The 17,355-nt window shown below is 43.5% G+C and overlaps 2 protein-coding genes and 1 non-coding gene across 4 annotated transcripts; all 3 read right to left on the bottom strand.

The window, feature by feature from the left end:
* Nucleotides 1-2,054: 2,054 nt before the first annotated feature.
* On the bottom strand, nucleotides 2,055-7,307 carry LOC135233403 (stabilizer of axonemal microtubules 1-like). 2 transcript variants are annotated; one of them, XM_064296893.1, is made up of 3 exons: nucleotides 7,002-7,307; nucleotides 4,638-4,789; nucleotides 2,055-3,661 (listed from the first exon to the last, which is right to left on the bottom strand). In XM_064296893.1, exons 1-3 carry the CDS (start codon nucleotides 7,232-7,234, stop codon nucleotides 2,991-2,993), a joined length of 1,056 nt encoding a protein of 351 aa, XP_064152963.1. In that variant the 5' UTR covers nucleotides 7,235-7,307; the 3' UTR covers nucleotides 2,055-2,990. The 2 variants fall into 2 exon arrangements, with proteins under 2 accessions (XP_064152963.1, XP_064152964.1); XM_064296894.1 differs by lacking the exon at nucleotides 7,002-7,307 and adding an exon at nucleotides 6,005-6,973 and having other exon boundaries at nucleotides 2,059-3,661.
* trnae-uuc (transfer RNA glutamic acid (anticodon UUC)) lies at nucleotides 6,695-6,766 on the bottom strand. Its single transcript has one exon. It is a non-coding gene; the product is annotated as a tRNA-Glu (tRNA).
* Nucleotides 7,308-7,919: 612 nt separating the features above from the next.
* LOC135233402 (uncharacterized) lies at nucleotides 7,920-15,422 on the bottom strand. The gene is made up of 10 exons (XM_064296891.1): nucleotides 15,200-15,422; nucleotides 13,978-14,035; nucleotides 12,988-13,481; nucleotides 12,477-12,542; nucleotides 11,622-11,876; nucleotides 11,159-11,203; nucleotides 10,657-10,701; nucleotides 10,143-10,230; nucleotides 9,190-9,342; nucleotides 7,920-8,857 (listed from the first exon to the last, which is right to left on the bottom strand). Exons 1-9 carry the CDS (start codon nucleotides 15,213-15,215, stop codon nucleotides 9,213-9,215), a joined length of 1,197 nt encoding a protein of 398 aa, XP_064152961.1. The 5' UTR covers nucleotides 15,216-15,422; the 3' UTR covers nucleotides 7,920-8,857; nucleotides 9,190-9,212.
* Between the last annotated feature and the right edge of the window lie 1,933 nt (nucleotides 15,423-17,355).

Here is a 17,355-nt window from a genome sequence, read left to right as displayed (position 1 = left end):
GGGGTATGTATTTAAGATCCAGTTTCTCACATTTTCTTATTCAAACAAATGTTTTGTCTTGTGAAGTTGTTATTTTAGAATAGCTTCATGCATCAGCAATGCAGCTAATGAGGGGTCTGTAATAATTTTTTTTTAAAAATACGGCAGTGCTCGCAATCGTTCTGTCAATTATTAACACGTGCAGCTGACAGTGCGTGACCTAGTTCTGTTGCTATAAACCGAGCCTGGCCGTTGCATTAGCGTTCAGCGGGGGTATCGGATATCGAGCCATTTCGGAGAGGTCCGTAGGTGGTCTCCGAGAGTCCGAGCGCCTTGGTGGCAGTAATTTGGAGACCCCCGAGTCTCCCCTTTCCCCCGGAGACTCTTGGCAGTGTTTCATGGTCCAAGGTCTGTGGCGGGAAATCTCGGCCACGGTCATTTTCATCAAAGCTAGCTTCTGACACTGTTCTGAGGCACGAGTGTGGCTGAATAACACGAACCTGACTATTCAAGTAGATTCAAATCAATTAAGATTTTAAATATGGAGCAAAACCACATTGGTTGTACTCAAACTTGTGGTATTCTGACATCGACCCAATGTAGAAATTACTCAAAAACCTCAATGCAGATTGTTGCCTTGTGTTTTAGAGTGATTGGCTATTAATGCAGTTCAGTTTTAGTTGTGTGCCATTTTTGCAGACACTGTCACAAATAGGCTTAACGGAAAATAGGAAATTGGGAAAGAATGCTCATATTAATTGGGATTACTAGTACATATTACCTATTTTAAAAAACATACGTGTTTGAGGGGTGTGTGTTTTATGTACGTTGTAATTATCAATGTTACAAAATGTACCTAATTGCATTAACAGAGTACACAGGTATGTTGTGTGTGTGTTGTCACACACAAAGACTGATTAAGTCTTTGTGGATATATATTTACTCATGTAGCTGTGCTTTTGCACTTTCATGAATGTGCATGTGTGCATGAAAGGGTGTGTGTGTGTGTGTGTGTCTGAGATGCACAGCTGTGTTTAAATTCTCTCAGCTGTTGCTCTGCAGAAACCAGAGACTTAAGGCAACAGGATTGTTTAGATTTGCAATTGTTTAGCCGAAATGAGAAGAAGAGCCATCAATAAACAGGGAGGTCCAGTGCATGCTTCAGCAGGACACCAGAAGCCTCTGCTGACGCACGCGCACACACACACACACACACACACACACACACACACACACTTTGGTGCCTACACACACACGCACGCGCACACACACACACACACACATCACTGCCAGGGAGTTCTGAGATACAACAGCACAATCTGTTTCCTTTTACTTTGTCTAGGGAAATGGAGATAAGAACCTCCCTGCTGTGCTCCATTTGGCCAGTAGATGTCGCCATTTCATGAGACTTCATAAGTGACGTTATCCCCTTTGACATCCTGTTATTTTCAGGGTCAGCTCAGGAACTTGCAAAGTGAACTAAATAAACCTGCACTGATATTCCTCCAGCAAATCAGAATTATGCCGCTTGTTATGAGGTTTTTGTAGTTCAGAAAAGTCAGGATGGAGGTACACACACACACACCACCCCAAATAATTTTCAAAGAGGAAGTAAAAATTAGCCAAAGCACCGCCTTGGGAAGAATCTTGGTAGTAATCTCAGCAGAACCGTTCACTTTGTCCTAACCTATTGTCCTGTTACTGCCTAGCGTTTCAGCATCAGGAAAGTATGTCTGCTTCTTCAGCCCTGAAATTTTGCTCTTCACACTGTCAGCCTGAGCAAGATTAAAAGCTGTGTTTTGATTCGCTGTCACAATAATCTGAGAACTATGGGGGATGCTGCAGACAGGTTTTTTCTTTTGGCCAAGTTTTGCTTATTTGCAGATGTCAGTGGGGGACGACGTGTTTGCTTTGCTTGGCAAAAGGCTGAAGATTGCCGCTGACCTCAGGTGACCCCCCCCCCCACTCAGGTGGAATAGGTGTGTCCAGGCTGGTCTCACGGAGAGCACTTGGTTTATATTTTATATTTTTATAAATATTGCTTTGCTTCCAGAACATCCCCAGAAGGTTCAATGGTTAGCGTCGCACGGATGGGATCAGTGATTTCATGACATGATTGTTTCGCAAAACTGAACGCCAGTGTGAGGTGGTTTCTTTGCTGTCCCGTGCGGCTTCAAAACGGAACATTTCCAGGAGCTTCAAAAACGTCCGTTCCCTTCTCGGTGGGAGATTCTGGCCCTCTCATGGGACACCACTTCCCAGTTTTCTCCCACTTTTACCCCCCCAATTAAGCAGCAAATGAGAGCCCCCCCCCCCCCCCAACACACACACCCTACAAAACTGAAAGATGTCTGCTTTGACTCTCGAGTGAGCATGCAAACAAAAAAATCACAGGCGGGTAAAAGGTAAAATTTCTTATTCAGTTTGAAAATTTGCAGTGAATAAATAACAAAGCAGTGCCATCTACTGGCTGCATGGGGACGAACAAGCCCCAGCCCCAGTGTTCAGGGAGTAACACCCCACCTCCCACCCCTCCCCAAAATAAATAAATAAATGGATAAATAAAACCTTAAAACCTATCAAAAGACAGTTAAAAAATCTTGGTGGGGAAGAAACATCTGGCTTGTAATGCCAACTCATCATGAATTACAACGAAAAAAATATCTGGCATCAGGTTTGTAACTTGCTTAGCAGTTGAGAATTGTTCTGAAAATAAAAGTGCATTTACAATTATGAATTTATAGTGCCTCTTGTTAAGCCCCACAGTGCCACATAAATATGTATTTGAAAATGTGAAAAAGCATACTGAAGCTATCTTTATTTGCGCATCATTAAAATAAACGAGTCCTCAGGGATATTCGAAACGTTGACATCAGACATGAGATAAGGGTGGAAACAGAAGATTAGCAGATAAATGAGTAACCTGAACACTAAGTTTAAAAAATAAAACCCCTCTGCACATGAGGGGTTAAGTTCCTCGCTGAAAGCAGCACCGGGCGTGTTGTTGTTCCCTATCTCCTCTGCGCTGGCCTGGCGCGGGTGGGCGTGGCCACCTTGGGCGTGAAGTCTGCCAGGTACGTGGTTGTGTGCTGGAAGGCCCCCGTGGGCCTGTCAAACTCCTCCCGCTGGCGAATGGGGGGGCGCGTCTGCACGCCCCAGGGCCGGTAGTCGCAGGAGTAGGAGGTGAGGAAATCCATGGTCCCCCTGGGGGGGTCATAGACCGGGTACGCGTGCTGGTAGACGGGCGGCGTGGGCCACGCCCGGAAGGTGGCCTGATACTCGGTGGAGTGGGCGAAGGCGCGGCGGGAGGCGCTGCTGACCGCCTCCCGCGCGGGCTTTGGGGGCGGGGCTGAGCTGGGCTCCTCCCCCCTCTGTCCCCTGAGGGCGGAGCCTAAGTCCAGCGGGGCGGCGGCGCTGGGGGCGTAGATGACCCCCTGCAGTCTGGACGGACGGTTTGGCTTGATCTTGTGCTGCACGGCGTAAGGGGCGGGGCCCTGGAATGACTGGCGCTCGGGCGCCTTGGCGACCTGCGGCCGGTAGTCGGTCTGGCCGCCCGCCAAGCGCTTGTAGCTGAAGTCGACCTGGTAGGTGGTGATGCCCTGGAATGCACCATCGCTCCGCATCAGGTTGTCACAGGGCTTGAAGGGTTTCCGTTTCGTACCCTCCCAGTTACAGAATTCCTCTTCAGGGAAGAGGAGAGAGAGACAGGAATTTAGGCCTTGCCCTCCCCCCCTTACAAACAGCAAAGCAAACTACTACTGATAGCTCCACGTCAGCTGTCATAATGGGTTTGCCCGGAACAGCAAGAGGTGTGTGGGGACGAGGAGTATTATGATTCTGCTGTGTTACCCTACTCTCCCTCCCTACACACCTCTGACAGAACCAATGCCTGCTTCGGTTCAAAACTGTTGCCAGTGCATGAGATTACAGTAGTTCGTTATCATTAAATCTTGGGACTGTTACTGTGGAACTACACAGTCCATAACAAACTGGCAGATAATAAATGAGATCTCTTGTTTCTATGACAATGACACTTGTTTGGCTCGGACATTCCATTTTCGTTTTAGACTAGATTCCCTGGGACGTTGAATCTGACACCACAGCACGCATCACCAGATGTCCTCAAACTGTAGTTCACACTGAACAAATTACATTTTTTTTTAAATTATAACTGATTTTAACTGGAGTTTGAGATCCCTGCTTTAAACTTTACATTGTCTGCCTTAAATGTAGAGGAGTTTGTGACACCAATTTTTATCTCATTAAATAGCACAATGTTTTGGGCATTTAGCAGATGTTCTAAGCTTACAGACTTAGTATGCATACATACAGGCTGTGTCTGAATCAGTATTTTTTGCATACTGCCCATCGCATACTAAAAGAGTACAGACTAAACAGTAGGCAGTATGCTTAGTAAACAGCACATACTTTGAGGACGCAGTAATTAGGAGACTATTCAGACACAGCCATAGTATCTAGAAGCGGTTCAGTTTAAGTACCTTTGCTCGATGATACAACAGCCGTGTCCCCAGATGGGAACTGAACCAATAACTCTGATATCCCGGCCCAGTTCCCTAATCGTTTTCCCCTCTGAAAATAGTCAGTGCCCGCCACTAGCAGATTTACACGTGTGTTTGCAGCTTGTGTGAGACGCGTACCTCTGTAGGACGTCGTGTACATATCCCTGGGTGGGCTGTATCCGACAGTCTTCCTCCCAGGGGTCTTCGTTCCTGTGGTCTTCCTCTCCGCAGTCTTCCTCTCTCCGGCCTTGTAAGGATTTTGGGTCACAGTCTGGAAGGCATAGCCTGGCCTGTGTAACAGGACACAGCTTTTATATCAGGCCGTGCTGTGCCTCAGCCCCTTAATTCCTTCAAACTGTGTGTGCATGTGTGTGTTCGTCCGTGTGCGCCCGTGTGCATGTGTGCTATGGAACAGCACAACACAAGAGACATAGACACCAGTGACAGAGAGTCTTGTGATAGGTATACTTTTCTTTGCTTGGGCTGTCTTGTCTTTCAAGCCAGTTTAATACTCCAGGCTGTAATATGCCCAACCACTTTTTTTCTAACTGCTCCAATACATTCCCCATTACTATTTAGCCTGACTTTATGTAATAGTACTAATGAACCACAGCCAGCCACATCCAGCCAGCAAGCGGTTGGAACTTAAAGGTGAAAGGTGGTAAATGTGGTCTGGAGCTCGTACTAAATCCAGATAAAAGACGTTTTCAGCTATCTTTTCCATTGACCCATCTGAACTACTTACAACAAAGGGGACGCTTAGAAGACCAGGGTGCAGGGACATATTTTGTTTTACAACAGCGCAACCACACCCAGGGTCAAAACTACTCCATTCTGTTGCTTATTTGTTAATGGTAATAAATGGCCCACGATATTTTCATCATAATAGTTGCCCATTGTTTGTAACAATGGCCTGAATGGAATGTGGATTCCTCTCAGAATGTCGGGGATTCCGTGCGAGCGCTTCCTGGGGGAGACTTCCCATTTTATATGCCATAAAACATGAAATACCCAAACACGCGTGTTACTCCCTACGCTTTAGTAACATCTATACACCCTTTACTATCCGAACACATATTTCACCTAATTAGGATGCGGTAGTGTAGCAGAGCTTTGGCCCGTAGCCATAAAAGTTGCTGGTTCAATTCCGTTGCCGTTGTGTTTTTGAAGCAATATCCATAAACTGAATTGTTTCCGCAAATAGCCCGCTGTATAAATGAATACTTTGTAAAATGTTATGTCCCTCTGGATATGGGTTAAATGCCGTGCGCCTTCTACTCCACGGCTACTACACATTTCATTAATATCGAATACTCCCTTAACGACCTATTGCGGATATTGTGGTAAAATCCGAAATGTTTTCGGATTGCACCATTTAGGCGATTTATTCAAGTTTGCTTTTACATTTTAAAACTCATTGGCCCCACTGCCGACCTTATTTCCGACCGAGCCCACGGACGCTCTGTCTAAACGTGCCTACTGAAATCATTTGACAGAGAACTCACGTGAAGGGACCGGCAACGCTAAAGCTCTGAATAGCCATGGCTTTGCTGTTTGTTCCGGTCACAGTGTCAGCAAAAGCCGCCGAAACCTCCAGCCGATATTGCGAATATTTTCACCAACTGTCGAACATGTCATGTCCGTTTTCGTGTGTCGCGGAGCTTTATTTAAGATTCTGCTATACACTTGTGATGCAATGGAAGTCCGTGACAAACACAGGTGAACAAAGGAGTGCTCATTGTGACGATTATTCACGGTGACTGTCAAGATTCTGTCCCTTCATGCAATCTCAACACAATGCTGACATTCATAAATGCTATATTCTGGCAGAATTTAATTTGTTTGGTTAGTTCTCCAGGGAGAAGTTTCAGTTAACCAAATTGCTAAACGTCGTCAGGAAACTCGCGAAAACGTTTCACGTTATGTGCATAAATGTATTGGGTAAAGTATTGATTTGCTTGTGTGTCGTTTTTAATATTAATTTCCGAGTATTTACCAACTAAATGAAATGCCTGTATTCCGTTGGTGTACGAATGTCAAATGTTCTGATTTTCAAAGGCAAAACGCATAGTTTGGCCTACTTTTTTAGTGATCTGCGTTAATGTGTCAGCCATATTGTGAAAGAGTACCTGAAATTATGGTGAAGTACACTAAGCCGCAACATTACATATTAGTTGCCTTGGCTCAAAACGCACTTCCCATACCGGGAGTCGAACCCGGGCCGCCTGGGTGAAAACCAGGAATCCTAACCGCTAGACCATATGGGACATACCTGAGGAAAGCATTATCACGAATGCAGGGAAGTACTGTGATGAAGCAGAGCGTAGGACATTACAAATGAAATGGTTCAGTGAAGCCAAATGGAGAGGATGAATTTAATAGTTATCACCGAGTTAAAATATGTAGGCCTATAATACAATTCCATTACCATAATATCGTGCATAAACCAGTAAAACTCATAAATGTCATTTGACAGTGTTAAATATGGATAAAGACCTTTACCTTATAAATCTTGGCTTGGGGCCTTTCTGTGTGGAGTTTACATGTTCTCCCCATGTTAGCGTGGGTTTCCTCTGGGTACTCCGGTTTCCTCCCACAGTCCAATGACATACAGGAAGGCTAGTTGGAGACTCTAAATTGCCCATAGGTATGAGTGTGTGAGTGAATGGTGTGTGTGCCCTGCGATAGACTGGCGACCTGTTCCGGGGTGTATTCCTGCCTCTCGCCCAATGCATGCTGGGATAGGCTCCAGCACCCCCCGTGACCCTGCTCAGGATAAGCGGGTATAGATAATGGATGGATGGATGGATGGTCCAATTGTGGGTTCAAGTGCTCATGTGCTGAAACTGCTTCAGAAAGTTGCTGTGAATATTTATAGGATACATGCTGCATAGAGAAAGATATATCACGGGGAACTTGAAGACTTGTCAATGCTAAAGTGCATGCTTCTGTGAATGATGAAAAATAAGCCATTTTATCTCATGGCCTGCTGCTGACTTGATGTGTGTGTGTTAACAACACAATGGGTGGCTGTCGGAATGAGCTGTCTTTCTTCTTAACTCCAGACAGGCGTATAAATATTTAGGTCCATAAGCAAGATTCTGAAGGCGCCAATACTAACCATATATAAAATATAGGTTTATACAGACTATTTTAGGTGCCTATATACGGACTCAGCTTGACATTTTAGACTCATCTCCGTTTGAGAGTGAGATGGTTAAAGGTCAATTAAAATTTTGACTGCAGGTTCATAATGGCAGTCGTCGCACAAGGGGTGCATGAATAAAGGGCCATGTCAGCATATTAATGATACCAACAATGTTTAGTCGGGTCACAAATAGTAGATATAGGTAGTTAAATAAACAAAATAACAATCCCACAGCAATGACCATTGTAAATGAGAAACAGAACTCTGAAGGATTCAGTGTGAAGAAGTCTGTTTATTAAAATCCAGGCTTAGCTGTTCCTATACCCCTTTCACACAGAAGAAAAAAGAAGTTTTCGAGACGGCTTTGATATCGCACTTATGTCTGTGTGAACACGCTGCGACGGCTTTTAAAACACCACATTGAAAATGCCTTCTGGGCGGCGTTCGAATTACGTTACAGATCTGCGTTCACGCGCACCTATCTCTCAACCGAAAAAATGGCATACAGAGGAAAAACCTGGACCCACATTGTAAATGCATTGAGAAAACGAATAACATAAAAACGCAACCACTTGCACTTCAAAATGTAACATGTTTGTTTGTTTGATTGTTATGACGGAAATTACAAGAAGATTGCAACGAAAATAAATAACAACTAGCGCTGTCGTGTCTAGGAACCGACAGACTTCAACGCCAATCTGTAGAAAACAATTTCAGGAGGGAAAAGACACCACAGCAGCACCTCTTCAGAAAGGTTAGACTTTATTTGCACAGGTGCACTAAGCCGGATCAATTCAGCCGAATTGGACCTCGATTGTCTTCTAGCATCTTTATTTGGCAATAAAGTAGTGTTAGTTTTCTGCTGAGTAAGTATGGTTTTTGTTTAAGCCTTCTGCTTTAAGCGTTTGCTTTTTTCTACAGTGTACACTGTGGTTTCTTGCGTTTCCATAAGCTTAGCTGCAACTACTGATATAGGTTTATTGGATTACATATTGATTATATTAGTGTATTGTTATACATGTGATATATTACATGTGATATATTTTTATCAAAATACAGTTTTACACAGGGCACGCAGACATTTTAAAACTACTAAACTGTTCTTCTTCTTTTCTTTGGAATGCAGGGGTAGCTCGGGGGAGGCAGACCAGGCAGGAGAATCAACCAGGAAGAGGAAGCGGGCAGGGGTGAGGGCCGAGATTTTAGTTATCTGTGTGTCAGAGGGGGAAAAATGCTCATGTTTCAATTGTTATATGCACAGCAGTCCCAAGAAAACATGTCCCCTCTCATATGGAAATATACCCCAAATCATGGGGTTATGTTCTCCAGCATTGGAGAGGGCCCTCTTTCCCTTTGCCCTGAGCAGCGTGAGCAGGTCCCTCACAGAAACTTGTGAGGCTGCTCTGATAGGCTGTGGGCTGCCTCAATCAAAACCAGGAAGTCAGAGGGGCCAATAGCAGAAGATGCTTGCCCTCCCCTTGTATGTACAGCAACCATTCTGCATGATTATGTAAAACAGTCGATAAACAGGTTAACACCTACCCTGCAGTCCCAACGCTGTCATCTCAATGGACCCCGTTAACGTTTCCGTTTGCAACTCCTTCCTTAAGAGGCTGCATCTCCATGGTGTTCTCATTACGATCCTCAGGGTCATGAGCAGGCACCTTGTCCTGTCCTTGTCCACAGCTCTTTCGCCTGAGGAGGAAAAGCCGAAGTCACATTTTCCCTTGACTGTCAACAGGAGGTCAACTTAACACGCAAACCTCTTCACATGTGGAAATAAAATAACCCAGTTCTGACGGCCCGTGTGAGGGACGAGTAGTTCTGAACGGGCAGTTTCTGTGGGCTTTTGGTTCCGCCCTTTACCCTGCCTAAATTAGGGGGGCGCACAACTCCGGTCCTGGAGGGTTGATCCGTGTGCTGGTTTTTGTTCCAACCGATCACCTTATATTTCGTTTTCTGACAGCTCAATACCTGTGCTGGTTCACTCCTGTACTTGAGCGCAGTAAAATCTTTAGGATGCACTTGTACTCTGAGTCTGTAGCTGGTGCTTATGCAAATGTCAGATCAAGGTACGACTGAGTCATTGAGTCAATCAAAATAATTAAGAGGTGGCACAAAATCCTGAAACGGATCTGCCCTTGTGCACCCCTACATTACACCAACGCAGTTTCACTAGAGGAGACCACAGCAGCAGGTTGCACACAGCTTTTAGCTGCTCACAAGCTTATCAGGACATGTAGTCATGTCATGACATGCAAGGGGCCAATTCAGCAAACGAGTTGGAGGAGGATCCAGATACAGATTTCTCCCTCCTTGCCCAACCCTGATTTATACACTACATCACGCCTAATCTACACACAGACGTTACCTGTAAAAAGCCACTATAATTCATATTTTCCCCTCAGGAATTGTAGGTCCACCCCCCCCCCCCCATTCATTTTTAAACAATAAAAAATTTAAATATGAAAATGTTCTTTTTGAAAACAACTTACTTCCAAATCAAAAATCCGATGCCGATGCCGATGCCAATGCCGCCGATGCTGCCGATGACGCTGCCGATGATGATGCCAATGATGATGCCTTTGTTGTCCGCCATTAGAAGGAGAACCAGGATAAGAAGAACAATCAATTAGTGGACACATTTGACTTTAAACTCTACTTAAAAGACTGCAAACTGAAAGCACTGTAGAATCACTCAGACCACTGAACTCTTGAGTGAATATGCAGGTACTGAAATGTAATACTAGTGTACAGCACCTACATTACAATCACTAAGCAGATGCCCTTATCCAGAGTGACTAACAGAAGTGGAGAACATCAGTGTTAATAAGACAGATGTGCAATATCACCAAGAAGGCACATAAGGCTACAGATATGGAGGTGCAAACATTTCAGTGCTCAATATAATTGGTTTGTATATTCTAGAACACTGAAATGCTTGCACAGGTATGGAGGTTGCAAGTTTGAATCCGGGAGACACAGTAGCTGTAGGGAATTTAATTTTACCTGGATCGTTCGTAGCTGCAGGAGGGGACGTGTTGTGGATGGGAGCTTTGGTCATTGGGGCCAAGTGCGGTATTCCAGCGCAACCAAGAAGATAAAAACCAAAAAAATAAAAATAAATTTCCATGGCTTTACATTCTGATAAAGGCTACCCCATGCGATTTCAAGCTTATGAAAACAAATCAAACTATATTTTCCAAAATGTATTTATGGAAATGGGGTGAAATGAGAAATTACATGAAAACCCTTCAGTTCTGAGCTTTGCTCAGGCTGATAACTTGTGTATAATACAGAAGTATAATACATGTTTAAAGATAGCCAATGTAAGACTACACTATATCATTCACGCAGAAAGGCTATATTCTATCATTCAAGCTGTAAGACTACATTAAAGCATTCACACTGTAAGGCTAGACTATACCCTTAGGCTCCAGTGTGAATGACAATCAGCAAATCGGTTCCTGTAGCAGAAATAAAGATCTTCCAGCTCACAGAAAGCACTTACTGGGGGAAAGCGTGGAACTGGGAGGCAGATTAAGCTCATCGCAGGCTGCAGAAAGAGAACATCATTACACACAACCGACATGTGATTGCACAAATAATCACTACACTGCACACAGAGAAGTATGACAGCTGTGCAAATAGCATTTTTACTGCATCCAGTCCTAGACACCTTTATTGGAGGAGAAATTAAAAAATTTCAAGCAGATTTGGGCTTGGGTTAAACCCCCCTTCCTGCATCTTACTGCAGTGATTGGAGAGGGGAAAAAGCACAAATGCACTCGCACAGTTCAATTCCAGCTGCCTTCAGCATTTAGAATTACGAATCCATGACTAGTACCACATTTTAACTTCAGATTTTTACAACATAGTCATCTGCCAGCTTTCCAGATCCTTCCGTCCCACTCACTCTACTCTACACCACAACAGCAGAGCTTGCAGACTTGAGCCAGAGCAGGAATACTCACGCGAAATCTGTGAGTTGAATGTGTGCCTTTCACCAGAAGAGTCCACCCCTTCAAAATGAAGCGTCTCGTTAGCCAGTTGGACAAGGCTACCATTAGCCATCTTACAGGGAGCATCTGGCTTTAGATTCTCCATGGAGCATTTTTGGATTCCAGTTGGGGAGCTTGCTTTCGACCAAACTGCTGTGTCGTTGCCTGCTGGGTAGATTATTCTCACACCAGTTGCGCAGTCCTTTTCCAAGCAAACTGCACACATTCCTGTGACATGAAAACAGGATGTCTTACTTTCCAGGGACGGGGTTTATGCATAGATTAGAGAGAATAGAACAGGGTTCCCATCAGTCATGACAGCACACCCAAGACCAAATAAGCGTGGGGTTTGTGTGGTGGGAGTGAGATCAGCCTCAATTAACTGTTGGAAACCTCCGGATGGTTTCCTAATAAAGCATGGCCAACTGCTGAGTGGCCAAGTGCAAGCCACTTAAAAACCTTTAATTTAATTCATTTTCGTGTCGCTTACCATATGTCTCCATTATCCGAGATGATATCGCTTATTAATATAATGTTAGTAGCCTGTTTGATTACATAAGGTTTATTAGATGCAAAGCTGGCTTGTAACTCACTCACACACTCACTCATTCATGTTTAGCAAGCTGAAGATTCTCCACAAGGGGGAGCTAGTGCTACATAAGAGTGGTGCTTCACATTAATGTGAACTGCACGCTGTGTCCTCGTGCAGTTAATTTCCACAGTAGAAGGTCAGCAAGGTAACAAACTTCTCTTCTTGGAGGGAGAAAGTGTTGACAGGAAGAAAAAAAGTGGGTAGTTATGTATAGGATTACACTCAGTACTACTTACTTTGCTTGGGAGTCTCATTGCTGTTCACGGGAAATGCCAATAAATCAAGTAGGAGCAGGACAGTGTCTGTAGAATAAGTTGCATTTGACTTTAAATTGATTGTTAGTCATTGAGCATCATCTGTCATTGATATGTATGCCTGCACACAAAAAACTAACAAAATTCAGACAAGCACACTCCGACGCTGCAGGTGTTTACAAACAAAAACTAACTAAATGGATGGTAAATGGACTGCATATATATAGCGCTTTTATCCAAAGCGCTTTACAATTGATGCCTCTCATTCACACACATACTCACACACCAACGGTGAAAGGCTGCCATGCAAGGTGCTGATCAGCTCATTGGGAGCAATTAGGGGTGAGGTGTCTTGCTCAGGGACACACCCAGGGCGGGGGATCGAACCGGCAACCCTCCAACTGCCAGACAACCGCTCTTACCTCCTGAGCTATGTCGCCCCAACTACGAAATAAATGCATAAAAATGCAGGAAAATAACTCTGACAACATACAATGTTTCGAAATTTTGGAGCACATGAAGTCCTGAAGACGAAATGGGGCCCGAGTGTTTTGGGGGCCACCTTCCGTCCCGGCCGCCTCTGCCGTCTGCATTTTGGGCTTTGCCTTCTGCCTCTTCCAGAACACCTTCTTCTGTCCCGCTATCCTGTCAGTGACCTTTATGTGACCTTCAGCAGAGGAGCCGTCAGGGCGGGGCTTGTGTTCAGCCATGGTTGGAGATTGGGGCTCAGCTTCCTGTGACAAGCATGACCGAGGCATACCCTCAGGGCTGCACAAAACCCCCAATTTTGCCTCAGCCACCTTCTCCTCTGCTTTCTTCTCCATCTTTCCTTCTTCCACCCCCTCCGCATCCTCCGTCATCTCACAAACAGTCAGGCCTTCATCATGAGCAAAGACAGGTTTCGAGTTTGTTCCCATGGTGTCGACTGCTCCGGGGTGGTTGTGTGACTGTTTGTCAGAGCTGGGCCATGGCCTGGTTTTCACACAGCTAAGTTTGTTAAGGAGAAAGATAAAAATGGCAAGGAAGGTTATTACCCAAATAATCTATGAAAGCATTCAGTCTTTTGAAACCACACATAACTACTTAATGATACAATGAAGGATGTTAACAATAATGACAGGCAGGCATTCTAGTCTCACTTTTGGTCAGGGAGCTAATTTCTGGTCTTTTTGGCTGAAATAAGATGTCTTTGAAAAAATGCATTACAGCATTTGGCTTCAAAAAAGAGCCCTTAAAGAATTTGATTATACTGCAGTATAGTCAAATAAAATATATTGCCAAGACACTTGTATGGGCAAATATGAAAATTACTGCCACTTTTAGATATTGTAATATATTTTTCAAAAAGCAAAATGCACTGCTGTAGGCTATACTTATTGTGCTAAATATCCACATATTTAGAAAACATATTTCATTTTTGAGACCATACGAAGTCTGATTCATTTAAAATATTATAATAATTAAGTAGTCGGTTCCATCTCACCTACTTTCCTGCACAGGACATCCTATCATCTCAATATTCTCTGGTTGTACTTCTTGTTCTGTAAGAAATTATTTTGAGAGATAATTGTATTTATATAACACCCCTTCTTTTAAGGGGAGAAAAAGTAATCGGGCAAATTAGTATAAGCTGAAATAAAGTCACCGTGTCATTTCAATACCATTACATTACAGGCATTTAGCAGACGCTCCGGACTTCGACAACTTTCTACATAGCTGGATACATGTCAAATTTGTAATACTTTTTTTATTTATTGTTGAGAAGACTGTGTTACAGCCCTCGCAACTCGCAAGTTTGTTTTAATTAACGTTTGCAAGTCCTCCTGCCTTTGACTACGCCGAATGAAGCTGCTCTTTGTCCTGGATCCGTAACCTGCGCCCCTCTCCTGTGTTCACTTTGAAACAATGAGAACGAGAACCGTTCAAGTGTAACTTATTTCATTTACATTACATAGCAGACACTCTTATCCAGAGTCATTTACAGCATAGCATTTACATATATATATATATATATATATATATCCAGCTGTATAAATGGCTGCAATGTACATCCTACAGAAAAGTCGCTCTGGATAAGAGCGTCTGTTAAATTCCTGTAATGTAATACAATGTACAACGGCAGTGTCCTACCCGGGAATTAATCATGTAACCTTTAGGTTGCGAGACCAGTTCCTTACTGCAGCAGAGAAACTCTGAATTACGTTTTTTACAGTGCAAACTTGGTGGACATACTTAAATTATAACCAACGAATTTACATGGATAATTAGTTAGATACTCCGGCCCGTGGCATAAACGGTCTATGCGGTTGATCTCACTATTTAAAATTCAACCGCTAGGAGGGGACACAAGACCTTATGTTTATTTAAGGTAAATAACGTTATAAGAGGGCAGATATATCTCGAAGGGAGAAGGGTGCCAGTCTAACGCCCTCAACAGTCTTTGCTCCTTTTCATAGATTGTTCCCTCTTTCACTAATTTTTTGTTTTGTTTTGTTACTTGTACACATGGAGATTTAAAATCGTTGTACAACTGATTTTTTTTTTTAAATTCCTCATGCCAATTGAATAAAGGCTATTTGAAAACTCATTCCTTCCTCCAACGAGAGTGCCTTGAACTGCATTGAACTAAGCCCAGTTTAATACTTTTTGCACTGAGTCACCTTTCGAGATATTCCTTAGTGCATAGGCTGTAATTCCGGTCTTACCTGGTTTGAAAGCCATAGAAATCTTCGGGTGGTGTCCGATGTTTTATAAGGATAAATAGTCGCTTTAACTGTTTTTACTTAACTGTTCTTAGTTCTGTCGGAACTGGAGATTTTAACAGAGCCCACGATCGTAATGGGTTTAGGATGAAGCTTGCTCAATGAACAAGTCTCACTGAATGAACTAAGGTGCAACAACTCGCCTCTATGAGTTAAGCCTCAGTCTCAGTCCCAGTGGCTACTGCGTGAACTGCAAAAAGAACTTGAAACCCCGCCCATTGTTATACCAATGGTATGTGATAGTGATAGGGTAACTCCCGCACAATGCTGTTATTCATGCTGTTTAATTGTGCGTATTTAAGAATATCATTAGTAATAATAATGCATTACATTTGGTGTGGTGATCCTAGACGGGTATATGGAGCATACGCGCACACTGCGCCCACTGGGTGTGTGTCAGGAAGCTGTGAATTATTTTTCACCTGTATTCCATAAGAAGAGCGTTAGGCGATTGTAGCCATGACAGGAATAAACAGATTGCAACTTTACAGTTAGGCTACATGCACGATTCGTGGCTGTTGTAGTATCACACAAAATCACTTTCACGTTTATGCCGATTAACTTTTTGTTTGTTTTGTTTGCCAACGTTTACGGTGAGTCAAAGATATACAGTGAGCACCATAATTCACTGGACAGTGACACATTTTTTGTTATTTTGGTTCTGTACAGGACTTTGAGTTTGAAAGGATACAATGACCATGAAGTTGAAGTGCAGACTGTCAGCTTTAATTTGAGGGTATCCACATCGGGTGAACCGTTTAGAAATGACAGCACCTTTTGTACATCCCATTTTAAGGTACTACAAGTATTTGTTGAATTGGCTTCACAGATGTGTTTCGTTAGGCAGGTGTATTCATTTGTGTCGTTAGTGAATGCAGAAGAGAGCTGTTGATGTCTAGTCTTGATTCTAGACTTTGCAATTGCCAATTGCGATTGTTGTTGGGGTGTGACAACATGAGGAAGACCGCAGTGTCGATGCAAATTAAGCTGGCCGTCATAAGGCTCAGAAATGAAAATCAATCAATCAGGAACATTGCAGAAACCCTGGGCATGCCCAAGTCAACAGTTTGGTTCATCATTAACAAGAAAAAAACAACTGGTGAACTCAATTATGGTAAAAGACCCGGTAGACCGAGGAAGACCACTGTAGTGGATGACCGGAGAATACTCTCTATGGTGAAGAAAACCCCCCTGACAACCGCCCAACAGATCAAAAACACTCTCCTGGATGCAAGTGTAGATGTGTCAAAGTCTACCATACGTATTAGACTACACCAGCAGGACTACAGAGGGTACACTACAAGATACAAACCACTGATAAGCCTGAAGAACAGAAAGGCGAGATTACAGTTTTCTAAAAAGCACCTAAAAGAGCCCCAAGAGTTCTGGAACAAAGTCTTGTGGACAGATGAGACAAAGATTAACATGTACCAGAGGGAAAGAGAAAAGTGTGGAGAAAAAAAGGAAATGCCCATGATCCAAAGCACACCACCTCATCCATGAAATATGGTGGAGGGGGTGTTACGGTTTGGGCCTGTATGGCTGCCAGTGGAACGGGCTCACTTGTCTTCATCGATGATGTGACTGCAGACAGAAGTAGAACAATGAATTCTGAAGTCTGCAGAAATATTTTATCTGCTTAGATAAAACCAAATGCCTCCAAACTCATTGGACGGCACTTCATTATGCAACAAGACAATGACCCGAAACATACTGCTAGAGCAACGAAGGGGTTTTGACGGCCAAAAAGTGGAAAATCCTTGACTGGTCGAGTCAGTCACCGGATCTGAATCCAAGTGAACATGCATTTTACACGCTGAAGAAGAGACTGAAGGCAAAAAGTCCCCAAAACAAGCAGGAACTGAAGATGACTGCAGTACAGGCCTGGCAGAGCATCACCAGGGAAGATACCCAGCGTCTGGTGATGTCTATGCGTTGCAGACTTCAAGCAGTCATTGCATGCAAAGGATACGCAAGCAAATATTAAAAAACGATTCCTTTATTCTACATTATGTTAAACTGTCCAATATTATTTTTTAATACCTGAAAATGGGGGGGGGGGGGGGGGACTATGTACAAAAGGTTCTATAATTTCCAAA

This window comes from Anguilla rostrata, chromosome 10 (genome assembly GCF_018555375.3).
Source record: "Anguilla rostrata isolate EN2019 chromosome 10, ASM1855537v3, whole genome shotgun sequence".
Classification (NCBI taxonomy): domain Eukaryota; kingdom Metazoa; phylum Chordata; class Actinopteri; order Anguilliformes; family Anguillidae; genus Anguilla; species Anguilla rostrata.
Note: the sequence above shows the minus strand (reverse complement) of the source record. Positions and strands in the feature narration are given on the sequence as shown.

Coding starts and splice junctions, on each gene's coding strand:
- LOC135233402 (XM_064296891.1), bottom strand. Junction 13,482..13,977: donor TGTCCTGTGCAGGAAAGTAG/GTGAGATGGAAC, acceptor TAACAAACTTAG/CTGTGTGAAAACCAGGCCAT. Junction 11,877..12,476: donor CAATGAGACTCCCAAGCAAA/GTAAGTAGTACT, acceptor TTCATGTCACAG/GAATGTGTGCAGTTTGCTTG.
- LOC135233403 (XM_064296893.1), bottom strand. CDS start 7,234: ATGCATTGGGCGAGAGGCAGGAATACACCCCGGAACAGGTCGCCAGTC. Junction 4,790..7,001: donor CCCAAGCCAAGATTTATAAG/GTAAAGGTCTTT, acceptor CCTGTTACACAG/GCCAGGCTATGCCTTCCAGA. Junction 3,662..4,637: donor GTACACGACGTCCTACAGAG/GTACGCGTCTCA, acceptor TCTTCCCTGAAG/AGGAATTCTGTAACTGGGAG.